General features: G+C 66.8%; 3 protein-coding genes across 5 annotated transcripts; 1 reads left to right on the top strand and 2 right to left on the bottom strand.

Annotated features, from left to right (window-relative positions):
• The first annotated feature begins 33 nt into the window (after positions 1 to 33).
• On the top strand, positions 34 to 8,140 carry TUBG1 (tubulin gamma 1). 2 transcript variants are annotated; one of them, XM_069786272.1, is made up of 12 exons: positions 34 to 199; positions 409 to 521; positions 1,141 to 1,308; positions 1,569 to 1,637; positions 2,917 to 2,996; positions 3,600 to 3,726; positions 4,523 to 4,609; positions 4,861 to 5,010; positions 5,646 to 5,693; positions 6,339 to 6,491; positions 6,811 to 6,972; positions 7,427 to 8,140. In XM_069786272.1, exons 1-12 carry the CDS (start codon positions 151 to 153, stop codon positions 7,622 to 7,624), a joined length of 1,404 nt encoding a protein of 467 aa, XP_069642373.1. In that variant the 5' UTR covers positions 34 to 150; the 3' UTR covers positions 7,625 to 8,140. The 2 variants fall into 2 exon arrangements, with proteins under 2 accessions (XP_069642373.1, XP_069642374.1); XM_069786273.1 differs by lacking the exon at positions 5,646 to 5,693.
• Positions 8,141 to 9,171: 1,031 nt separating this feature from the next.
• Positions 9,172 to 16,835, bottom strand: PLEKHH3 (pleckstrin homology, MyTH4 and FERM domain containing H3). 2 transcript variants are annotated; one of them, XM_069786269.1, is made up of 13 exons: positions 16,594 to 16,834; positions 14,134 to 14,189; positions 13,369 to 13,457; positions 12,955 to 13,149; positions 12,596 to 12,753; positions 12,326 to 12,449; positions 11,874 to 12,171; positions 11,558 to 11,765; positions 11,182 to 11,318; positions 10,936 to 11,056; positions 10,407 to 10,856; positions 10,143 to 10,334; positions 9,172 to 10,046 (listed from the first exon to the last, which is right to left on the bottom strand). In XM_069786269.1, exons 1-13 carry the CDS (start codon positions 16,744 to 16,746, stop codon positions 9,864 to 9,866), a joined length of 2,364 nt encoding a protein of 787 aa, XP_069642370.1. In that variant the 5' UTR covers positions 16,747 to 16,834; the 3' UTR covers positions 9,172 to 9,863. The 2 variants fall into 2 exon arrangements, with proteins under 2 accessions (XP_069642370.1, XP_069642369.1); XM_069786268.1 differs by having other exon boundaries at positions 10,143 to 10,856; positions 16,594 to 16,835.
• Positions 16,836 to 19,347: 2,512 nt separating this feature from the next.
• CCR10 (C-C motif chemokine receptor 10) lies at positions 19,348 to 20,788 on the bottom strand. Its single transcript, XM_069786137.1, has one exon. It carries the CDS (start codon positions 20,673 to 20,675, stop codon positions 19,614 to 19,616), a length of 1,062 nt encoding a protein of 353 aa, XP_069642238.1. The 5' UTR covers positions 20,676 to 20,788; the 3' UTR covers positions 19,348 to 19,613.
• Between the last annotated feature and the right edge of the window lie 3,206 nt (positions 20,789 to 23,994).

Below are 23,994 nucleotides of genomic sequence, written 5' to 3'. Positions count from 1 at the left end.
CCCGCCCCTGGCGGCGCCCTCCCGGAAGTGCGCCGCGCGCACGCGCAGTGCCGTTGGCGCCGGGCGGGAGACGCGGCGGGGCAGCGGGGAGCCGGGCGGAGGAGCGGAGCGGACCGGACCGGAGCGGACCGGAGCCGAGCCTCGGCCGCGATGCCGCGGGAGATCATCACCCTGCAGCTGGGCCAGTGCGGCAACCAGAGTGAGTGGGCGACCGGGGCCGGCGGCGGCAGGGCCGGGCCGGGGGAGCGCGCCCCGGGCGGGGCCGGGATGCTGTGGGGGGCGTGGGCGGGGCCTGTCGGGGCCGGGGCGGGGCCTGTCGGGGCCGGGGCGGGGCCTGCGGGGCCGGGGCGGAGCCTGCGGGGCCGGGGATGCTCCGGCCCCGGCCCGTCTGACCGCGTCCCCCCGCAGTCGGGTTCGAGTTCTGGAAGCAGCTCTGCGCCGAGCACGGCATCAGCCCCGAGGGCATCGTGGAGGAGTTCGCCACCGAGGGCACCGACCGCAAGGACGTCTTCTTCTACCAGGTACTGCCGGGCGCTGCCCCTGCCCCCTGCCCGCCCAGCCCCTGCCCGCGCTGGGTCATGGAGCGGGCACGCTGTGCTGCGGGATGCGCCTGCCCTCGTCACCGGGTTGAGCCACGCCTGGATGAATGCCGGCAGGGCTGTCTGTGACTGCTTCGGCTCTCTCCAGCAGCCCCAGCCCCGTTCAGGGACTGGTGGGCTGACGCTGACCCCGGGCTGGTTTGAGTGGCAGCCTCAGCCATGCGCTCCTGCTAGGCAGCACGCTGCCAGGGCTCCTATCTCTGCTCCCGTTTCTGGAAACGGATGTGTTGTGGAGGCAGAAGCACGAGGCTGAGGCTGCCATAGACACCACCTTACGTAACCACCACGAGTGCAGGCCCCTTGGGGGAGAGCCGCCCCCCCACCTGCCCAGCATTCAAGATATGCTCTGGGGCGCATAAAGATGCTGCATTACAGACAGGCCGTACATAACAAGTTTCCCTTCCTCCTCTTCCCTGTCAGGCGCCAGCTGTGCCGTGCTCTCCCACGGCCAGGGGGTGGCAGACGCACTTGCAGTTTCTCTTGCAGTAAGAAGCGGCGCTGAGCTGCGACTGCATCATGATCTTACTGCTCCTTGTTAAAGGCAGACGATGAGCACTACATCCCGCGGGCCGTGCTGCTGGACCTGGAGCCCCGAGTTATCCACTCCATCCTGAACTCCCCTTACGCTAACCTCTACAACCCAGAAAACATCTACCTGTCTGAGCACGGAGGGGGAGCTGGGAACAACTGGGCCAGTGGCTTCTCACAGGTAACAGCTCTAGTGCTTCTAGGTGCAAACACAGGTCCGCTCATTAGGTGTGAGGCTTTATCATGGCTCTCTCATGTCAGGCTCAGTATGCGGTTTCTGAAGAATACGTCATCATTCAGCAGGGACTTACGCCTGACACTTTGTGGCACCCTGGGTGCAGGGTCACATTGCCAATCTGACTTGGCTTCACACCAGGCTTGAGGAGCTCTTCTTCATTTTCTGTGGGAAAGGAACAAATCCTGGTCTGGTCTCTCTTGCAGGGAGAAAAAATCCATGAAGACATTTTTGACATAATAGACAGAGAGGCTGATGGGAGCGACAGTTTGGAAGTAAGTAAGCCAGGGGATTTGGATCCGGTTACCCTGCTTGATGTTTTCAGAGCCAAGCTGCTGTTTTATAAGGTCGAGCTCAGCCATTTGGTGTACGCAGACTTCCTCAACTTGCTTCTGGGTGCCGAGCAGAGAACACATAGAGAGGGGAAGCAGGGAAAGGAGGTCTTTCCCATCACTACTACATCTGCCAGGCTTCCCCAGAAGTCTTCTTACTGTTTGCTCAGCAGGGCATTTTTCTGCCCCAAATACGGCTTGCATTGGGCTTTTCCTGTAGGATACAGTCTGCAGGAAGAGTTCCAGGCATTATGGTGCTTTTTCCTTTCCCTGTTCCACCTCCATCCCATGGCTCTCCCCCGCGTCAGCTGAAGCAGGACACACACTGCTTGTCCTCTGGTGAAGGTCCTCGTGGGTAGGGAGGGCTGTGCTGGAACAAGGCACCTGCTGCTCCTCTGTCTGCAGCAGAAGAGGGAGCCATGGACTGCCAGCAGGAAGGTGTTTGGACCCAAAGTTGCTGAGTGCTTTGAAATCCATGGAATGAGCACAGGCAGGTGCAGCTTCGTCTTCTTTCCAGCCGGGTTAAAGGGGCACCAGGGGTACCGACAGCTCTTCAGCTGCTTTGCCGTGTGCCTCTGCAGGACCTTGGCCACCGTCCCTGTAAACCTGTTCCCTGTGCGTAGACAGACAGGGCTCCCTGGTGTTTGTGTCAGGCTGTCACATGGCAACAGGGGAAGAGAAAATGTCATCGTAAAATAAGCTGGCAGAAGATCCAAGAGCTAGCTGGTTGTGGGACCTGCAGCAGGTGGGAACTGTCCTGAAGTCAGGTAGAGGAAGTTTGGCCTCAGGCACTCTAGAAGGAGGGGAATGGCATGGAGGACCCAGGGAAAGGGCTGAGAACATGTACCTCTGTTTTGTATGACTGACTGGACCCTGAAGGTAACGTTGGAGCTATTCTGAAGGCTGTTCTGCGGTGGGAGGAATCCAGGAGGCTCCTGAGCAGCAGTTGCACTCTGTGGTATGTGCAGAGACGTGGATTCCACCCACTCTGGCAGAAGTGGCCTGATGAGTGTGTGGCCGTCGCTGTGGTCTGGAGGAGCCAGGGCTAACCTCCACTCTGTCCACAGGCATCAGCTCCATGCTCTCAGTTGTCACAGGGGGAGTTCTCACCCTGGCTGGCAAGTCTCTGCTGGAGGTGGTGGTGGTGGCACAGCATGCTTTGCTCTGCCTGCTCCTGGGCCTGAGCTGGACCTTGAGCTGCCTGCATTCTGCTTCCTTCCAGGGGTTTGTGCTTTGCCACTCCATTGCTGGTGGAACGGGCTCCGGATTGGGCTCGTACCTCCTGGAGAGACTGAATGACAGGTAAGCATTCAGCCTCATCCCCTTCCCTCATGGCAGAGTCTGGCCCAGCCTGGGCATCCTGCCAAAGTGGGGAGCTGGAGAGCGCTGACTCAGAGCCACCGCCCCCACCCAAACACTGTCTTGTGCAATCCCTGGCACACTGCCCGGGGAAGGGATGGCTCCTGATACGCCTGGGGACTTCAGAGCCTCTGAAACTGGACTCAGGCTGTCCAAACTCTCCCTTCCCTCAGCCGTTCTTATCAGGCAGCTGCCTTCTGACACCCTGACTGTGCAAGGGAGGGTGGGAGGCTCTAGCTGTGGGCTCTGAGCTACCATCCCTGCCTGTTTCAGCTTGCAGCCTCTTGAAAAGGCTTGTAAGCAGCTGCTTAATCAGCCTGTGGATGGCTCAGCCTCGGCTGTAGCTCTGTCTGGCAGCCTGCTCCTGTACTGCTAGGGTAGGCACTGCTGGGACAAATTCTCTCCCTCCCTGGGAGCTGACTCTGGCATGCAGCACTGGTGACTCACTGCTGTCCTGAGCCCTGGAGACTGCAAAGGGAGCCTGTGGGAGGAGAGAGTGCTGGCTTGGTGGTGTTAACCCTTGAGATGGCTGGGCTTTCTCACCAGGTATCCCAAGAAGCTGGTGGAGACCTACTCGGTTTTCCCAAACCAAGATGAGATGAGTGATGTTGTAGTCCAGCCATACAACTCTCTGCTGACGCTGAAGAGGCTGACTCAGAACGCTGACTGCGTGGTAAGAGTCCTGCTGTGTGTCAGGCCAGCAGTGCAGCCCGCTCCTGCATGGCAGCCCTGTCCCCAGCTGCTCAAAAACTCATCTTTTCCTGGGGCAAGTGCCATAGCTGTGTGGGGTGAGTGCCACAACAGCGTGCAACGTGCCTGTGAAGCCCCAGGCGCAGCGACGAGAGCATCCCAGTCCAGAAGGACTGAGCAGATGTGTTGGCTCCAGGGACAAGGGCACTGCACTAGCCCCTGCTGAGCTGTCCGGCTTGGCATTTCTGCTTCCAGGATCCAGCAGAATTTTCCCAGGGCAGCGAGGAGTGGCTGTGCTTCCTCCGCATAGCTGCGCTGCAGCCTTCTGCTTGAACTTGATTCCAGCATCACTTTCAGCACCCACAAGCCCCAGCCAGGCAGCATCTTCAGCCTGCACCAGGGCCTTCAGTCAGGTCCTAACCAAGATATTGCTTGTCCCTCCCAGCTTATCTCTGCACATGGCAGGGAAAGAGCAGCTGTGCCAGAGCTGCTGGGGCTGAAGGTTGCTGTGAGGTGGTGGCCCAGAGGCAGTGCTCTTTGGGAGAGCGCTGGGGAGCACAGCCAGGACGGGAGGGAAGAGCTTCCATTGACAGTGTTAGTTACGCTCCACAGATGAGTCAGCTTGTGGTTTCAAGTGTCTGCCACCTGCCGTGGAGGGCTCTGCCAGGCTGCGGCGCTCAGGGCCTGTGCTGGGCAATCTGGTGCCCTTGGACACGTGGCTGGGGCTGCCCGTCCTCAGGCTGCCTCCGAGGCTCTTCACAGAGCTTTTTCTCTTGCAGGTGGTCCTGGACAACACAGCCTTGAATCGGATCGCGACGGACCGGCTGCACATTCAGAACCCATCCTTCTCTCAGATCAACCAGCTGGTGAGAAGAGCTCTTCCCTCTGGAGAAGCTGGCATGGGGCTTCCCTGCTGTGTTCGATTTGGTCTGAACCTACTCCATGGGCTGGGCACTGTGCTGGGCAGCCTGGAGCTGTGAACGAGGGTCCTCCGCCCTTCCCAGGGGCAGCCTCCACAGGCACTCCAGCTTCCCCCGGCACGGCTGTGTGAAGCAGGTTTTGAATGTGCTCTGTGACCGTGTGGTGATGCGGATGCTGACCCTGTCCTCTCCCCCAGGTCTCCACCATCATGTCTGCCAGCACCACCACGCTCAGGTATCCCGGATACATGAACAATGACCTCATCGGGCTGATTGCTTCGCTGATCCCCACCCCCCGGCTGCACTTCCTCATGACGGGGTACACGCCGCTCACCACTGACCAGTCGGTAAGGCAGCCCGCCAGGCACTCCTCCCCTTCCCTGAGGGCAGGAGGAGCTGCTCACCTTGTAACATCTGTCAGTCCCACGGTCTTGGTGTGAGCTGTAATTGCGTGTTCCAAATCCCAGGCCCGTGTGCCCACACCACGTGACAGCCGCGTGTGATATGAATCAGACATGAGCAGGCAATTGTGCTTGTGCTGGGCTACCTGCTGCATGCATCAGGATGGCTGCGGCAGCTATGAGAGAGCTGACAGTATCTGATCTGGCAAAAGCCACCCTTAGAAATGATTGGAGCGAGCCCAGCAGAGTGGCCCTGCCAGTCGTGCCACCCCGGTGGGCCACCAGCCCAGGCCGTTTGGGTCAGAACACTCTTGGTCATTGTCATGCCAAGACTGATTGTGGGCTCCAGGCATCAGCCCCTTCCCAAGGCTTGGTCTGTGTACTGGGAGGGGATTGCCACCCCTCAGCTGCATCAAACACTACTGCTTGCATTTAGCTTGTCCCCAGCCAGTGCCCCCTCAGCCCCCCCAGTGAGAATGGGGCAGTTCTGTTTTGAGAGGCACTCACCTGCGCTGGCTGCGTCTCAGTTCTGCTGGGAGCTAACAGCTGCTGTTCTCCTCTCGTTGTGTGCATTTCCTCAGGATGTTACTCAGAGAAGCAAATGTGAAAAACTGCTGGCTCTGAAAAGGGTATCGAGTGTGTGATCTGTCCTCCCAGGGAGGAGTGCGGGAAGGGCTCAGCCAGCAGCTCAGTCAGTGCCTGGAGCGGGGCTGCCACATTGCCAAGCTGTCCCTGCTATGGGCACTCCTTTGGGTGCTGGCCCTGGCTGTGGCACCTTTGGCAAGCAGCAGCTGGGCAAAGCTCGTGACAGCCCTCGGGGACTGCAGTGGCTGGTCTGCCCACGGGCTCAGTGCAGGGTGACGTGAGGAGGGGGTGCAGCGGGGAACAACCCCTCCCCTGTCATCCAGCCCTGCTCTTTGCCTCGGCAGTGGAACAGGACAGAAGTTTGACAGCACAACATGAAACACATCCCTGTCACTCTGGTCTCAGATGAGCTTTGCCCCCAGCCCCTCCTGTGCTGCTGCAGGGGGGCAGCTCAGCACCCTTGTGTTGGAGCCTCCGCCAATGCTCCGGTTCTGAGCCTGGCTGTGCCTGTTGTGTGACTTTGGGATTTCTCTGTCCTGCATGCGGCTTTGCATGTGGCTCCATCCCCATGGCGAGGGCTTCTCTGTCCAGCTGCCCTCCACTCCTGTGTGCGTGTGCATGTGCAGGGCAGCGGGAGGGCAAGGGAGCAGCATGCCCACTCCCTCTGACCCCCCAGCTGGCATTTGCAGGTGGCCAGCGTGAGGAAGACCACAGTCCTGGATGTGATGAGAAGACTGCTGCAGCCTAAAAACGTGATGGTGTCCACAGGGCGAGACAGGCAGACCAACCACTGCTACATTGCCATCCTCAACATCATCCAGGGGGAGGTGGATCCTACGCAGGTGAGCTCCTACAGCCATTTCAGATACTGATGGCAATGGTGTGGCCTGCCAGGGAAGGGCATGGTCACTGTCCTCCTGTGCAGGGATCCTGGGGCGAGACTGAGCAGTGCCTGAGAACTGGCTCCAAGTTGCTCCTGTGTGGGCCCTGGCCCTGTAGAAGGGCTGCTAGTCCCTTGTCATGAGGAGCCTCCCTGCCTGCCATTTGCTGAAGTCCACCTTCCTGAGGCCATATGCCCTGTGAGGAGCAGCTCCTGGGTCTGCTGGGACCAGGCTGCTTTGCCCATGACCCTGTTGCCCCTTGCTGCTCTCGTCCCACCAGGTTCACAAGAGTCTGCAGCGGATCCGGGAGAGGAAGCTGGCCAACTTCATCCCCTGGGGTCCTGCCAGCATCCAGGTGGCTTTGTCCCGCAAGTCCCCCTACCTGCCATCCGCACACCGCGTCAGCGGCCTCATGATGGCAAACCACACCAACATCTCCTCGGTGAGTGCCTTCCCTCTACACCGCAGGCAGCACTGGGGCCCCACAGCCGCAACTCTGATGTCCTTTCAGTCGCAAACTGTCTTCTCTGGGGGCTTTAACAAAGCCATGGCAAGCCCTACAGACGAGGGGAGGGTGGGCAGCTCCCAGCTGGGGCACAGCAGGGCTCAGGTCTGGTCTGGGGTCCTGTCAGTCCTGCTGCACCCCTGGTGCCGTTCTCCCAGGAGCCGGCTGCAGCAGGACTCCCTCTCCCTGGCCAAAGGCAGCCTCGGAGGCATGAGCTGATCCCGAGTGCTGGCTGGGTGCAGGGTAGCAGCTACTGCCCTGCCGGCCTGGGGCAGCCTGCCTGCCTGCCTGCCTCCTCCTAGGCAGCAGCCTGAGGAGGTCGGGCCCCCCGCCCTGCCCCACGGGATCCCCAGGGAGCTCTGGCGCGTCTGACCACTGTGCTGCTCTCCAGCTGTTTGAGCGGACATGCCGGCAATATGACAAGCTGCGCAAGCGGGAGGCCTTCCTGGAGCAGTTCCGCAAGGAGGACATCTTCAAGGACAACTTTGATGAGCTGGACAACTCCCGGGAGATCGTGCAGCAGCTGATCGACGAGTACCACGCAGCCACGCGCCCTGACTACATCTCCTGGGGCACGCAGGAGCAGTGAGTGCTCTGCCAGGGGACGGGAGGGTCCCACGGCCACCTCCACGCACGCCGGCAGGGCTTGTCTCTGTCGTGCCCACGTTTAGCACCCCTCAGCGCTGCCCGGCCGTGGTGGAGTCGTCGCAGCGGCTGCACACACACGCTGCGCTCCTCAGCGGAAGCAGCTCTGCAGGGCGCAGTGCTGCCCCTGAAGACCCTTGGCAGGGGACAGCCTCCGCTCCACTATGTGCCCTGGCCCAGGACGGGACTGGGGCAGCTGCACTCTGTGCTGGTAGGGAACCTCTGCCCGTGGGAGCAACACTCGCTCAGAGGAGGAGGAGAGTGAACCCGGGGCTTGGAACAAGCCTGGCCAAAGAGTTGGGTGCATGTGACCCCTGTGGCCAAAGGCTCTGTGTGGCTGAGCTAGTCCTTGCCCTGGGCAGGAGCCTTGTTCCTCCTTCGCCAGATCAGGCCTGGGGCACAGGCTGTATCTATATTTTTGTAGGTTATTTTGCTTTAATAAAGGCTGTTCCTGCACTGACGCTGCCTGCACGGCTCCTGGAGCGAGCAGTCGGGCAGGGAAGCAGCTGTAGACACTGCAGGTCCAGTGCCCGTGTTGGCCAGCTGGCCAGCCCCGCTGCACAGCCACAGCCCACCGGTGTCCCAGCTCGGTGGGAACACTGAACCGGCGTCACTGCTCACCTGCACGTTGCAGTGGTGTGCGGGGCTGGCCCTGCCCCGGCCGGGAGCCAGCCGGCAGCATGCTGTCTGGGCCCGGGCAGCGCTGGGCGACCGCTGCAGCAGAGCCAGAAATACTGGAAGGACTTGCCTGCGCGGCTGACCAGGGACAGGAGCCGGCACCACCCTGCCCGCCCTGCCTGCAGAGCATGTGGTGCCGCGTTAATGTTTCACATGGGGTGAGGCCTCGTGCAGGAGGGAGGCCCCTGAGGGACTGGGGGTGCCCTCTCCGCTCTGGATCCAAGGCAGGGGACGGCATCACCAGGAAGGATGCAGGCTCAGGGCCGGCTGGTGTCAACGCAGGGTGGGAGGGGGACACACAGACAGGGCAGCTCCGGTCCTGCCACGCGTGACTCAGGCTGCGAGGGATGGGGGGGTGTGGGGCAGCTCTGGCACCGGCCCAAGCCCAGGCAGCCCAAGGTGAGAATTAGCCTTTTCCTCTGACCCTGTGGCACAGAGGAGCAGGCTAAAAATACCCACCCGCCATGGCAGCGCTGGGCTCCCACGCCCTCTTTGGCACTGGCCCCGCGGAGGCGCCCGCTGCTGGGGCAGTTCCCCCCCCCGCCCCGGGGCGGCCAGTGCCAGGGGGTGCCGGGGAGCTGGAAGCGGAGCCGGAGCACTGCCTGCACCGTTGATGAAATGCCAAAGGGCGCAGCAAGCAGCCTGGCTGCCGGCTCTGGCCAGAGGGACGGCGGTCCCTGCCCCCAAGGACATGCTGTACTGCTCCTCCCCGCCGCCACTGCCTGTCCCAGGCCCCGCTGCACTCGCTGCCCCGGGGATCTGACTGTCCCTGCCTCCCACCGCGGGCCCGAGCTCCAGGACAGGAGGCCCAGCCATTCCTTTGTGCATTTATTTAGAAAAACAAACAAACACCCACCCCGCCACCCCCCCCAACACAGAACTGACAAACTTTACAGAGGCAACATTGAGGGGCCAAGCCCCAGCCGTACCAGCCGCCACGCCACCACTGGCCACCCCTGCACCACAAGCTCTGCCACGGGGCCACTGCGAAGCAGCAGGACTCGGCTGCGAGGAGCACTGCTGGTCCCCAAGGCAGCTAGGCCAAAAGCCGCCCGCAGCTTTCCAGGAGGGGTGGGGTCAGCAGATGGACAGACGGTGGCACAGCACCACTGCCCAGCACCCTGTGCCCCAGGCAAAGCCCCCAGGGCAGCAGGAGCCAGGGTACTGGCAGAGCTGCCAGGCAGCACAAGTGCTGAAGGCAAAGGCACCAGGATACAAGGGACGGGGACAGGCCTGGGGGCAGCACGGGGGGGGGGGGTCCGCGGCATGGCGGCCCTGCTGCCCTCCAGGGAAAGTGCTGGGAGACGTGGGGGGTGTGGGCGTCTCGAAATAAATTAAGGAAATAACCAGAAAGGCAACAGCGGCGTGGAGAGCACGAGCCCCTGTCCCCCTGCTCCAGGGAGTGGCTGGGGACCAGCACTGACCTGCCGCTCACTGCCGGGCCAGCTGTCCCCCACCATGCCATCCATCAGGAGCACCCTGTGTGGCCGCCACTGGCCGCCGGGCTAGCTGTGGAAGGAGCCCACCGGTGGCTGGTGCTGCCAGGGCCCGGCTGCGGGGCAGAGCCCCTGGGGCAGCGCAGTGGGGTCCGAGGCAGGGGGGCTGGTGGCTGACTCCTGGGGCTGGGGCGGCTGCCGGGCACCCGCGGAGGCGAGGTAAGTGTTGAGGAGCTGGGCGATCTCGTCCACCTGCGGGGCAGAGGGGACACACTGGCTCAGCCCGGGGTGCCCGGCATGCTGGAGCCCCTGGAGGGAAGAAGGAACGGAGGGACGGCTGCCCCTTACCTGGGAGGTCTCAAAGAGCAGATCCCGGTCCTCCACAGAGAGGCGGAAGGTGCTGCTGTCGGAGGCGCCGAAGGAGGAGATGCGGCCATAGCAGAAGCTGTCCAAGGGCTCAGGCTCCCCCGGCTTGTAGAGCGAGACAGCCTTGGCCCCGATGCCCAGCCACAGCCGCTGGGCCCCAGCTCCCACTGGGCTCTGCGGGGAGAGGGGCGTCAGTGCTGCCCGCCGCCAGGGCTGCCCGCCGCCCCCGCGCCCCCGGGGCCTCACCGCGCGCAGGTCGACATCGAAGAGCGTGGAGCCGAAGCCAGGCCACTCCCGCACCAGCGCCACGTAGGCAGCCATGGCCTCGGGCCGGCCCATGCCCTGCAGCAGCTTCCACTTCTCCACGATGGCGGCCATGGTGCTGGCCCCCTCCTCTCGCAGGCGGCCCCGCAGGCGCTGGTCCCGTTCCGCCCGCTGCTTGGCCAGCGCCTGGCCCCAGAGCCCGCCAGCCAGCAGCCCTGCGCGCAGCCGGGCCCCCCGGCACTTGGTGGGGGGCCGGCGGCGGGGGGCTGGCAGGCGGGCGTGCAGCACGTGGGGCGGGAAGAGCTCCTCCAGGCGCGGGAAGGGCGCGTGGGTGGAGAAGTCGCTGTTGAGGCTCTGCAGGCGCAGTGCCGCCAGCGTCTGCAGCGTCTCCTCCGACGTGGGCACGTAGCCCCGCAGCACCATCTCGTGCGCCTGCGGGAGGGCGGGGTGAGCCGGCACGGCACAGCCACCCCGGCATGGCACGGCACAGCCAGCCCGGCATGGCTCTCACCTGCTCGAAGAGGAGGGCGAACTCCAGGCTGTCGCGCGGGACGTTGTCCGTATCCAGGAAGCCGTAGTGCTTGAAGCAGAGCCGGCACGGCGGGTCCTGCTCCCGCTCCTCCCCGGCCAGGCTGCGGCAGAAGGGACCAGCCCCATCAGCGTGGGGGCAGGTGGGGGGAGGCACCCCCACACCGTCCCCTCCCGCCTGTGACTCCCCGGCCCCTCTCCCCCATAGGCAGTAGAGCGGGACATTTACTTTTCAAACTTGGTGAGGACATCAGCCAGCAGCGTGGCACTGCCCACGGGCTGCTCCCGCCGCCGGGACTGCTCATAGAGGGCAAAGAGGTTGGGGCTCTGGGACAGCCCCAGGCGTGACACCAGCTCCCGGGCCACCTGGGGCGAGACAAAGGCAACCGACGATGACTGCGCGTCCCTGGCCGCGGCGCTCAGGGCTGCAAAGGGACACAGACAGGTCATGGCGGGCAAAGGCAAGTGGCCCCTGGCCCCTCTCCACTGCAGCTCAGCTGGGAGAGACCCACAGGAGCCCCTTGCCTCCCACGGCACGCTGCCCACCCAGCCCCATGTGCTGAAATGTCCCGAGCCCCCTCCCCGGCACAGACGTGGCCCCTCACCTCCTCGGCCGTGGTGTGGGAGCTGATGGCCACGCTGCAGGCAGGCGCCCCTGGGCAGTGCACGGTGCAGATCATCTCCTGCCGCCGCATCAGCACCAGGATCTCCTCCAGGGAGGGCACGCACTCCCGCCCCTTTGTCTTCCCCAGTGCCTCCCGGATAAAGCAGGCGTACTTGGCCATCTCCGAGGCAGGGAACCGGCTCTCTGTCCTGCAAGAGATGCCAGGACGGTCACAGCGGCACTGACCCAATGGGTGTCCCGGCACCCAGCGAGCTCCCTGCCCACAGCTGGTGCCTGGCAATTCCGCCGGCACTTGCCTGTCCAGGTGGAAGTGCAGGAAGCGCAGGATGGGCGGGGAGGGCAGGAAGGTGCAGCTCATGCAGGTGAGCAGCTGCCAGTAGTGCAGGTCGCCCTGCCCGCCCGGCGCCGGCGGCTCCGTGGTCTGCTTCACCAGCTGGCAGTAGATCTCGTCCACCAGCGGCGGCAGGTCCAGGCAGGTCTGCAGGACGCCCTGCATCAGCGGCACTGGGTCCCGCTCCGACTCCAGCTGCTGCAGTGAGTTGAAGAGCTTCACAGCCTCATCGCGCAGCGTGGTGTAGCTGCGGGGGCCAGGGGCTGCAGGACAGGATGGGGGTTAACAGTCCCGTGGGCTTTCCCAGGGGGCCCAGCCCAGCACCTGCCCACCCTGCGCAGCCCCCAGCCCCCGGCCATCGCGCCCGCCAGCTGGGGTCGTGGGACCAGGCTTTGCATCCCCCTGCCTATCCCTCACCGCTTTGGTCCAGGCTGCCATAGGGGAATGGCAGCAGGGGAGCGTAGAGGGGGCTGCTGGTGTAGCGCAGGATCGGGTTGCAGCGGTAGATCTGCTCCAGGACCTCAGGGCTGCCGCAGTTCTCCTGGGAGGGCGAAGGGATGGCAGCAGCTGCCAAGGGGCTGCCCAGCACAGGCACCTGCGCCAGGGCAGGCGAGGCCCCAACCATCCGTCCCGGTCCCGGCTCTGCCAACCGCTGCAGGCACGAGCAGCCCTGTGCCATGGGCTCACCTCAACATCACGCATGAGCAGCTGGGTGGGCGTCTGGACGGGTGCTTTGCTGTCGATGACCTTCTGCACCGCACACACCCAGTGCACAGCCTCGTTCAGGTGCTCCGTGTACAGGCGGTAGCAATGCTTCCTGCCAAACACTGTCACGCTCCAGTAGCCTGCAAGGGACAGGCAGCTCACCCACTGCCCACCGGCACCCTTGCCCAAGGACCCCAGCCCCAGCCGGGCCACTCAGCACCCCGGGGCTCAGCACAGCCCCTCCTGCGGGCAATGAAGGCCTCCTCCTGGGGCTGGGAGGGCAACGCAGGGCACAAGGGCCTGCAAAGGTGCAGCCCAACTGAGGGGTGCCGTCACCTTACCCGTCTCCTTGTAGGTCTGCTTGTCCGGCCACAGCACAGAGCAGAGGCTGGTGAGCACGAGGGAGCCCAGCCGCCGGGCCCCCTTCTCATTGCTGCTGTAGTAGTCCAGGGAGTCGGGAGTCAGCACGAACCAGTACTTCCGAGGCCGGATCCACGGGGTCTTCACGCCACCCCGCACCTCCCGCTGCAGCCAGCCTGGGAAGGGGAAGCCTCAGCCCCTGCCACCGGCACCATCTGCCCCACTGGCTCTCCGGTGCAGGGCAGGGTCTGCCCGCTCCCTGCCAGCCCAGCCGGTGCCCCCTGCCCCTCTGGGGCAGGATCCAGCCACAGTCGGGGCACGATCCTGCCAGCCCTGGCTTTGCCCCAGCTACTCCAGAGGCAGAGGCCCCAGTGCCCCAGCCCCGTTGTGCCCACCTTTCACAAGAGCGTCGGGGTCATCCTCCACTGGCCCTGGGCCCTTCTCCACGATGAGGCTGCGCATCTCCTCCGCAACGAGCAGAGACCTGGGGACGACACGGGGCTGAGCTTGGGTGCCTGTGGGAGCCTCCCATGGCCCCTGAGTGGGGACCTGGCCCGGGGGCTGGGGTGAGCTGGGTTCTGAGGGGCTCCAGGCACCCCACAACCCCATGGTGGGAACGCAGCAGAGCCATCGGGTGCAGATGACCCTGGCTAAAAATAAGCTGTTTGCAGTCACGGCGCTGCCAAGGAATTCGGAAAATGAACAACCAGGAAGGAATGTTGGCAGCAGCGTCGGCACTGCGAGGACGGGGAGCAAGCAAGCCCCTGTGCCCCGGCACCCCATCGCCCCGGGCACACACTACCCCAAGGCATGGCCTCTGCTGGGGACACGGCCCGGCAGAGCCTCCTGGCCCAGGAGGAGCCATGCGCGGCCCCCATTGGCTAAGCGTGTGGCAGCCAAGCCATCTGGCATGGCAGAGGGATGGAGACGTGCCCAAGGATGCACCAGGGATGGGGACGGAGTGCAGCAGTCCCGGCTGTGCCATCCTCTGCTCTAGCCGACAGACGGGCACAGCGTGGTGCCGGCCCCATGGGCAGGATGGTACAGTGCACAACGGCACCAGTGCATCTTCCCACCGCGTGCCAGGACCCCAGCTCCCACAGCACCATGCGAGGGATGTGATGGGATGTCCAGCGGGCCAGAGGCAGGGTTTCACTCACCGCTCTGAGCCACTGCTGCTGCGCGTGGGCTGGCTCAGGCTCACCTCCAGGGACCCCTGGGGAGGAAGGAGATGTCTCAGACCCACAGTCACCGCCTGGCACCCCTGAACATGCCCCCAGTGACTGCTCGCCTCCTCACCAGCCCAGTGCCAGGCCCAGAAGGACAGGCTTGCATCCTGCTGCCACAGGGCAGGGAGCCCCGGTGCCCCCACAGCCATGGCAGGAGCCAGGGCTGCAGCTGGGGCACCCCGGGGGCGCGGGGGCAGCCGCCGGGCATGCTGGCTGTGTGTCCTCAGCTGACCTGGCAGGCTGAATACCGTGCAGAATTGCACAAGGTCAGTGCTGAGTAATACGCTTACGGCACAAAGTCCCATTGTAATGGGGCCGCTGACTTCCTGCCTGCGGCGGTGGGACACAGCACAGGGAAGTCCCTGGCCCTGCAGCAGGATGGGGACCGGTTCCTCCTCGTGCAGCACAACTTGACATGGACGGTGCCACTCACATGATGACCCTGGCACACGTGCTGGGACACGAGGCAGAGCCCAGGCACGGGCAGGCACTGAGTTGGGCAGGGTGCCCCGGCAGAGCAGGGTGCGGGGATGTGGCAGCGCCGGCGGATGGTGTCCCGGGAGATGCATGGGCGCTCCTGCCAGCTGCAGCCCATCGGGGCAGCTGGAGGTGCGACAGGCCAGAGCACGCCACGAAACGCCAAGAAAAAGAGACGGTTGCTAAAAATAGTGGTGGGGAGGGGGGAGCTGCTGCAGGTACGGCTGCGCCGCGGGGCAGGGCCGGGCGCCACTGACCCGTGGCATTAAGGGCACCTGTCGCGCAGCGCCGGCGCCTGTGCACGGGGCCAGCTCCTCCAGCGACCGTCCTGCTGCTGAGGCCGGTGAGGGCCCCGCGCACTCCTGCACAGCTGTGGGCACGGAGACGGTGCCCAGCTCCTCATCCGTGGGAGGAGGAGGCGGCGGTGGCGGCCAGCTCCTTCTCAGGGATATAAATAAACAGGAGAGGAGCCACGGCAGCAAGGCCAGGGTAGCTGCTCCCACGCTCCCAGGAAGGGGTGGCCAGCACTGCGGGTTTCCAAGGACCCCCCGGCCACGGAGAAAGGCTCCCTGGGGAGCTGGCGTCACAGCCGCCCACGCCAGGCTGGACCTCCGGAGCTACCGTGGCCCATGGGACACAGGAAGCCCAAAGACAGCTCCTGCCATTGCCGTGCCCTTGGCATTGCCACCGATGCCCAGAGGTCCCAGCTCCAGCTCTGCCACTGTCTCCGCTGCCTGCCGTCCCCTGGGGCGGGCTCTGCTGGAAGGGGACCTGCTGCCAGGGGACAGCCAGTGTGGGGGGCTCAGGGCCACCCCCAGCCCTGCACAGCCAGGGCAGCCCAGCGGCAGCAGGGCCGCGCTGCAGACCCTGCGGCGGGCAGGGAGAGAGGTGCCGCAGCAAGTGGGATGGGGCTGTCACCACCCCCCATGTCCCCTCCGGGCAGGGACATGGCCCCGTGGCTCTGGGTGCAGGAGGCAGCCGGGACCAGCAGGAGGAACCCCTGGGAGCCGGGCTTCCCCCCGCCGGCCCGCGCTATCAGCCGTCCTCCACGCAGCCCAGCCAGAGGAAGCGCCGGTTTCCGCCGCTCAGCTTCCCTAAACAGAGGAAGCAGCCGGAGCGGGGAGATCCAGGCCTGCTCCCCGCGCCCGGCACGTGCTCCCCGGGCGCTGGCTGCCGGGAACAGTCCCGGCCTGCTCCGGCAGGCCTGTGCAGAGCCGTGGCCGGTCCCTTCGCACCTCGGCCAACCTGACCTCGGCAGCGGCACAGGGCAGGTACAGCCCCGGTGCGGGCTCTGGCACTGCCAGCCCCACGTCTCCTGCCCCGAGGAGCAGGCAAAGGCAGGGCAGTGCGGGCAGGGCAGCACCCGGCTCCGCAGGCAGCTCCGCCGGCAGCTCCACTGGCAGCTCTGCTGGCGGCTCCGCTGCCCCGCCGGCCTTGCAGCGCCTCGGCTTCGGCTGCACCCCAGCACCCGACGGGCGCCCGGGTCCCGTCACCGCGGCATCCCGGGATCCCGCCGGCAGCGGCCCCTGCACCCCTCGGCTCTGCCCTGCGGGCTCCGGGACCCCCAACGCCCGCCCGGAGGCTGCCCCGGGGCAGCGGCTCCCCCGGGCCGACCCCCCCCCCCCCCGCCCCCTCCGCGCCCCGCGGAGACCCCCCAGCCGGCGGCGGGGACGCGCCAAGGGCAGCCCGGGCGGCGGCACCGGCGGGGACGTGCCCGGGCAGGCGGCGGCGGGGCTCGCCGCAGCGACGGGGACCGGGCCGGGCTGGGGCAGCGCCGCCGAGCGCGGGGCCCGGTGCCGGACGGCCGCGCCGAGCGGCGCAGAGCCGGGCGGGAGGAGCCGCGCACCGCCGGTACCGCCGCGCCGTGCCCAGCCGCGGCTCCGGTGCCCGTCCCGGAGCCGGTGCCGGCCCCACCTGGTCTCCCTGGGCGCGGAGCTCGAAGGACGCCTCCTCCTCCTCCTCGGCCTCGCCGTCCGCCTCCCGGTCCGCCTCGCCGTAGTCCCGCCGCAGCAGCGTGAAGCCCTGTCGGCAGCACAGTAGCCACCACAGCCCGCCCGGGAACGGCATCGCCGCGCCGGCACCGGACGGGACGGGACCGGCCCGCCCGCGCCGCGCACCGGCCGCCGCCGCCGCCGGGACCGGCCCCGCCGCCGCCCCGGGCGGGCCGGACCCGGCGCGTCACCGGCCCCCGCCAATCGCCGCGCGCGGCCCGGGGCGGAGCCAGCACGCCCGGGGCGGCGGGGCCGCTGCTTGCGTCATGTGCCGGGCGGGGGCGCGCGCGCCGAACTGGGGGAGCTCCGGGGGCGCCGCACGGCCGGGCTGCGACGGGGCCGGTGCTACCGGAGCCACCGCCGGCACGGCGCGCCGGCCACCGCCCGCACCCGGCGTGGGCAGCGGCACCGGGCACAGGCCCCGTGCCAGGCGGAGTGCGCTGGTTCCAGCAGCCCCGGGGTTTCACTGGCCACGGCGTCGAGCTGCCCCGCGGCACCGGCGCCACGTGCTGCTCCAGCCCCTCCGCGCTGCAGCACCAACGCCCAACCCAGGAAGGCGGCTCAGCCCGGCGCGGTGCCGAGCCCTGTGCCGGCGGGCAGCACCACGGGCTGCCGGTGCAGGCAGGGGCTCCGCGGGCAGGAGGGCACCGTGCTCGGGCAGGCCTGTCCTGCCGGGCCTCGTGGCGCCTTCCCACTCGAGGGGCTGGCAGAGGGGGCTCGTGGCGGGGTCACACCCGGTGCCGCAGCGAAGCGGCACCGCTCGGCTCAGCCCTGGGCCCTGCCTGGCAGCAGAGGGTCCGCAGCACTCTCGAGCTGTGGGTGCCATGGCGGTGCCCGCGCCCCAGCCCCACTCCTGGAGCCCCAGAAGGGGTTAAGCACATCAGCCGCAGCTCTGGCTTTGCTACAGCTGTTGGGTCAACACTGTCTCTGGGAGCCCGTGGAGCTGGGATGCGCACGCAGGAAGCGCCGGCTGCCAGCTCTCCTCCCACGCAGCCAGCACCGGGCCTGCGCCGGGGGCTGAGCCCTGCTGTGGGGCCGGCAGGGCAGCTGGGGCAGGCATGGGCACTGGCGCTGAGCCTGCCAGCCATGAGGTGGGAAGGAACCAGCGTGGGGCCGGGCAATGCGGGGAGATGGTGGCACAGCTGTGGGGCAGCCCCAGGCGCGGCTGTGGGGCCGGTTCTGGGGCCAACCCCGTCACTGCCATAGGGCCAACGGAGGAAGGGAGCGAGGCCACCCGAGGCCGCGGGCCGGGCAGGGAGCGGGGGCAGCTGTGCTGCTGGGCCAGGTACTGCCCAAATCCGGCCCTTGCTCCCTGCCAGTGGCAGGGTCAGCGGAGGGCTGCGGGGGCCGGGGGCCCATCACCCTGGCTCTGCGGCTGCTGCGTGGGGATGCAGCTGCAGCTCCTGAGTCAGCGGTAATTGTGTTCTGGGCCCAGCAGTAGATGAAGTGTCCAGGATGGCTTCTCCCACTCAGCACTCGGCTAAGCCTGAGCAGGAGCCTGGGGGCGAGTGGGAAGCAGCCTCCAGCCCTGGCAGAACCAGGAGGTGCTTCCCCGCACATCCAGCTCTGCTATGGAGACCCCATGAGCAGCTGCACCACAGCCAGGCCCCATTCTGCTCCTGGGACCCCAGAGCGCTTCTTCAGCCAGGCCCGATGTGGGGGGCTGCTGCACAGCCCCAGGCGTTGCCAGCCCCTGGCCCTGTGCCGCTCGGCACGGTGCCAGCCCCGTGGGGGCGAGGGTGTCTGGGCCGTGACAGTCCCAGCGGCAGTGCCCTGGCCCCATGGGAGGTGGGAGCCGCTGGGCCAGGATTTGCCAGGGCAGAGGAGCTCGTGGGGGAGGTGAGGAGCAGGGAGGAAAGTCCCTCTGGCCCTTCCGACCACCCCGCCCCGGGAGGGGGTTTCCAGCTGGACCCAGGGCAAGTTTTTCCAGGGGGGCCTCTGCTGTCACCAACCCCGGGGACTCCCAGCCCCCTCTGGCACCCCGCCAGCGGGGGGACAGTGGCCTGGTCTCTGCTGCCGCCTCGGCCAGGGGCTGTGCTGTGCTGGGGGCGGGGGGTGACCCCCGCTCCTGCCCCTAGCCGCCCCCTCCGACTGCCCAGGCCAGGCCGGGGGCACCGCGGGGCTGGGGCTGCCGGGCCCGGGCCCGGAGATGCCCCCACCCCGCCCCGGAGCCGCCGTGGTGCCGGTGCCGGTCCCCGGGCCGTCGCCCCCCGCACGCCCCCGCGGAGCCCCCGCTCCCCGCCCCGGTCCCTCCGTCCCCAGCCTGTCCCCCGCCCGCTCCCTGGCTGCCGGAGCCCCGGCTGGGCGCCCGCCCCGTGTCCGGGGGAGCCCAGGCAGGGGCCGGCAGGGACAGGCAGGGCACAGGCAGGGGACGGGCAGCGGACGGCAGGAAGCGCGGGGTTCTGCTGCCGCCTGCAGGCATCCCCCGGCCAGCGCCCGTGGGCAGGGGCAGGCGCGGGGCCGCCCCCCCGCTCCCTGCTCCCCGGCCCCGGCCCAGCAAACCCCCCCCCGGCAGCCCCGGCCCGCACGGAGACGGCGCTCGCCCAGCGGGGCTCAACCGGGGTTTATTGTGAGGGTGGGAACCAGCTGCCCGGGCCCCGCTGCGTGCACCCACCGTGCCGAGCTCACCGGCACCGCACCGCCCCCCCCAGATCACGCGTGACATTGCACGGCCCCCCGCAGCACGCGTGACATTGCATGGTCCCCCCGGAGCACGCGTGACATTGCACGGTGCCGCCGGCCCGGCCGTTCGCGGGGCAGCAGAGGCGCTCGCAGTGCGCGCGGGCGCTGCGGGGCTCACTCTGCCCACGCATGTGCGGGCACCGTGCGGGTTGTCCGGTGCTGCCCCTGCCAGGCCGCTCTGCCGGGGCCCGGGGCAGGTCCGTGCACGGAGGAGGCTCTCCCCGGGGGGCCGATCCTGCCCCGGCCACGGGCGCCGTGTCCCTACACCACGTCCTGGCAGGTGGAGAGTGATGTCCGCTGGCGGGGACTGGGGCAGCTGGGGCAGCGTGGCTCAAGGGGCCCCACGCACCTGGCATCACTGGCCAGGAGCCACAGCTCCTGACGGAAGCGCTGGCCCAGGAAGGCGTAGAGCAGGGGGTTGAGGCAGCAGCGCAGGTACGCCAGCCCGCCGGTGACCAGCAGTGCCAGGTCCTTGCGGCGGCTCTGGGCACAGCTCACCTCCCAGCTGGCCAGCAGCTCGGCCGCGTCCAGCAGCACCATCAGGCTGTGGGGCAGCTGCAGGGCCACAAACACCAGCACGAGGGCCAGCAGCACCCGTAGTGCCCGGTGGGGCTGGGCGCCACGGGCCGCCAGCAGAGTTCGGGCTATGGCCGCGTAGCAGCTCGCCATCACCAGGAAGGGCACCGCGAAGCCCAGCACGACCTGCACCAGGTTGGTGGCCCCCCGGGCCGCCCGCGAGACCGCGCGGGGGAAGACGACGTGACAGATCCGGAGGTCCTGGTGCTGCTCCGCTTGGCTGTAGATGAACTGGGGCAGCGCCAGCAGCATGGCCAGCAGCCAGGCCAGCCCCACTGTCAGCCAACCGTGGCGGCGAGCCCGTGGGCGCAGGCGGCAGGCAGCCGGCACCCGCACGATGGCCACGTAGCGGTCCACGCTGATGCAGGTGAGAAAGAGGAAGCCGCTGTAGAAGTTGAGGGCGTAGAGGCCCTGCAGCGCCTTGCAGGTGGCCGTGCCTGTGGACCAGCCCTGCAGCGTGTCGGTGACGGCGAAGGGCAGCGTCAGGAGCAGCAGGAGGTCAGACAGGGCAAGGTGCAGGAGGCAGACGTCGGTGATGCTGTGTGCCTGGCGGTAGCGGGTGTGCGTGAGCAGCACCAGCCCATTCCCCACCGTGCCCAGCAGTGAGAGCAGCAGGTAGACGGCAGGCTGGTAGGTGCGGGCGAAGCCCTGCACTGCCTGCTTCTCACAGAGCTCGGGCAGCATGCCGTCCTCCCATGAGTACCCATCCTCCCAGGGGTAGAAGTCAGTGGTGGCGGTCAGCTCCATTGAGACGGGGCTGGGGGTCGCCTGCACAGAGGGAGGCTGAGTGAGGGATGCTCGGAGGCATCGGCCTGGCCGCAACGTACAGTGCACCGCACCCAGGGCATTCCTCCTCCACCCAGCCCTGCTGCGGGGAGCCCCGGGCGTGCCACAGCCCCGGACCCCACACTCGGGGTGGTTTCTGTCTCACACCCACTCCGAGGCAGTGGGAGGTTCACCGCACTCAGTCATTGTGAGAGCGACCACACACTTCCCGAGCAGCCGCCTGCGGCACAGAACTGGTGGGGAGACATGACCCCAGCCATGGCGGCCCCAGCACAGCACCAGGTCCCACAAACTAACTGTGCACCCACTGTGGGGGACCTGCTCCTGATGTCCCCTGGGGCTCAGCACCCAGCCCATGGCCCCAGTTGCCCTGTGCAGCCAGGCCTCAGGGTTCAATGCCGGCATCTGCAGGTGGGTACTTTGGGCAGGTCCCCACGCACACCCTTGGGGACATGTCCAAAGCACCCACCCCCCCCATGCACCACCCTGGGGACCTAGTGCCAGCACAGCCCCACACTGCATGGTCCTGTTCCCAGTCAGGGAGGTCCCAGGGCATCCCATTGCCTTGCACAGGTCGCAGGCAGCTGTGTACAGTGCTCCCAGCTCCTGGTCTCTCAGCCCTGCTCTGGGGTGGAGGGACAGTTCTGCACCCTGGCAGTGAACAGCCAGGACCCCATTGCCACAGAGGTCAGGATCCAGCATGGCTCTCACTCAGAGCAGCCTCACGACAGCAGTTCCCCTCTGGCTCCTGTCAGCGAGCCCAGGCGGCTGGGTCCAATCCCCCCACCCACTTCGGGGATGCAGGTGGGATCTGAACCCAGTGCCAGAGCAGGCTGACTTCCCATGAGCTCCCCCAGCCCCTTCCCTGCTCCGGGCCCCAGGGACCTGGAGCACCAGGTGCTGCCCTGCGTTCTCTGGGGCTTTGTCTTTCAGCCCAAACCCACACAGCTCACAGAACCATTTAAAAGCAACAAGAAAAGCCAGCGGGGGGGGTGTCCCTGCCTGACCCTCCAGCGAACCCCTCACCCAGCGGCCCCTCACCTGCTCCTGCATTGCGTGGTGGCACCTTTCCCCCTTGCCAGTGGGTCTGGAGCTGCTGGCGTCTCAGCGCTTTGCAACCTGTGGTTTGACCACGTGCCTCTCCTGATACTGAGAGCAGTGCAGAGCACAAGCCCAGCCCCAGGGGAAGAAGGCGAGGAGGCAGATGCGACCCCACTCCGAAGCCTGTCCTGCATGTTTTACTTTGTGGCTAGCATCTGCACGCCAGGGACAGAAATAGCAGCTCTGCTCAGCCCCTGTCATGCAGGGCTGGGGGACAAGCCCGGGAGTGCCCGGCTGGGGGGAGCGGGGTCTGGCTGAGGGCACCCAGCACATGCAGGAGACCCCAGCCCGCCCTGGGGCTGTTTGCAGCTCCTGCCCCGCAGGGACTGCTTCTGCAGAGGAAGAGGGGAGACTGGAGGCAAGAAGGCCAAGGAGCAGAGCGTGGCCCATCGCTGAGCAGGGCCACAGGCAGGACACTGGTCCAGCAGGCCCAGCAGAGCCGCGTCCGGTCCAGGAACAGTCCTGATGGGAAGTGTGGTGGTTCCAGGAACGGGGGCGGTTGCTGGTGCAGGGTGCCCCCTCACTCAGGGGTCCCAGCCCTGCACTGCACCCCTGTGCCTCTGCACCCCCACAACCCCATGCCTCCGTGCCCCTGCACCCCTGTGGCGCTGGGCAGGCGTGTTGCTGGTTGTTGACAAGAAAATTTCCAACTCCTCATAAAGAGGCAGATTAGTTTCTGTGGGGCAGGGGCCCCACTTTCCTCTCCTCAGGGGGGAGCAAATTGATCCCCGGCTTTAATTGGTTTTAGGCTGTTTGCTGCGGTAATCCCTCAATCCCCCTTTCTCCCTGCTACAGCCGTCTTTGCTGTGGCTTATCCCAGCTCTGCCCTCGGCCCTCCTGCTGCCTCCAGCCAGGCATGGGGAGCAGGCAGGATCCCTGCCAGCCCTGGGAGCTCACTGTCAGCACTGGTGGCGTGGCGGGACCATGGAACTGCTGCAGCCTGGCTGGAGAGCAGCTGGGCAGAGGCAGCCTGGCCCTTGGGCCCCGGGGTGTCCCCAGGGCTCTTTGCTGGAGGGTGTCTCCCCTTCCCCTGCTCTTCCTGCAGCACAAGGACACTGGCTGCAGACCTCCACTCTGTGCTGGCATGGGGGGGCCATCCTGCATCCTGGGGGAAGGGGAAGGTGGAGGGTCCTGGGGCAAATGCTGGTCCTACGGCCAGCTATGGGTGCACAGCAGGGACCCTGCGTGCCCCTGCTGGGGCTGTCACAGACCTGACCCAGCACAGGGACGGGACATGGGGCTGTGGCTGGAGCAGGCAGCACCTCTGGAGTGCCAGGATAAGGCCAGGTGGGGCTGTGCCTCTCCTGGGGATGGACCTGCACGTGCTATGAGGGTCTGGGGGACAGGAAGGCTGGCGCCCATGGCCCTGGCACACAGCTCCAGCTCCTGGTAGCAGAACTCCTGGTGTGCCGTCGGCTGCCCTGCAGCCCTGCCACACCTGGGGCTTTCTGTTCTCTCTTTTGCCCGCCAGCCCCGGCCTCAGCTCTGCCTGCTCAGGAAGCGGCCCCAGCACTGACTGCCCGCAGGTGACAGCCGCTCTGCCCTGCCGGGCGGCAGCCAGGTGCCCGGCACAATGCTGCCAGGCCTGGTGCCATGCCCTCATGCCAGCGGTGTGGTGCTGCCCGTGCTGAGCACAGCCAGGCCAGGCTCCTGCCCAGCACCAGGACCCTGCTTGGACCCAGTGGCCCCTGGTGTATCCCTATCCCTTGGGCCTGGGCTTGGGGTGCTGCACAGGGCTCCTGGGAGAGGGGGACTCCCTGCAGAGCTGGGGGACACACACAGGGCATCACGGGGTCTGGGAGGCAGGCAGCGTATGTAGGCCACGTGTCTGCCAGCCCCCCCGTCCCCTCCGTGGATGTCTGGGGATGTTTAGGAACAGACACAGGCTAAATCCCATCTTCGGCACAGGCTAAATCCTGTCTTCGGCACCACTGGAGAGACGGGCGACCCCGAAACCCGCAGGCCTTAATCTGTGGCTTGATTACAAACTGCCACCACATCTGCTGCGGGAGGGCTGGTGGGCACTGCTCCAACCCCCCCCCGCCGCTGCCGCCGCAGGTGCTGGGCGCCTGGGCCATGTCTGGGGGGGGCCGGGTCTGCGGAGGGGGGCTATGCTGCCCGCCCCGGCGGGGGCTCGGGGCGGGGCTGAGCACGGCGAGGCCCGGGGGCCGCGCGGGAA

The sequence above is a fragment of the Haliaeetus albicilla genome, chromosome 7 (assembly GCF_947461875.1).
Source record: "Haliaeetus albicilla chromosome 7, bHalAlb1.1, whole genome shotgun sequence".
NCBI lineage: Eukaryota > Metazoa > Chordata > Aves > Accipitriformes > Accipitridae > Haliaeetus > Haliaeetus albicilla.
This window is presented reverse-complemented; position numbering and strand designations above follow the sequence as displayed.

Bases quoted from the DNA above. Each gene is read 5' to 3' on its own strand.
- TUBG1 (XM_069786272.1), top strand. From the start codon at position 151: ATGCCGCGGGAGATCATCACCCTGCAGCTGGGCCAGTGCGGCAACCAG. The intron at 522-1,140 runs GTACTGCCGGGC...TCCTTGTTAAAG, and splicing joins AGGACGTCTTCTTCTACCAG to GCAGACGATGAGCACTACAT. The intron at 4,610-4,860 runs GTGAGAAGAGCT...CCTCTCCCCCAG, and splicing joins TCTCTCAGATCAACCAGCTG to GTCTCCACCATCATGTCTGC.
- PLEKHH3 (XM_069786268.1), bottom strand. From the start codon at position 16,746: ATGCCGTTCCCGGGCGGGCTGTGGTGGCTACTGTGCTGCCGACAGGGC. The intron at 12,450-12,595 runs GTGAGCCCATGG...TCGCCCTCCCAG, and splicing joins TGCTCATGCGTGATGTTGAG to GAGAACTGCGGCAGCCCTGA. The intron at 10,047-10,142 runs GTAAGGGGCAGC...TCTGCCCCGCAG, and splicing joins TGCTCTTTGAGACCTCCCAG to GTGGACGAGATCGCCCAGCT.
- CCR10 (XM_069786137.1), bottom strand. From the start codon at position 20,675: ATGGAGCTGACCGCCACCACTGACTTCTACCCCTGGGAGGATGGGTAC.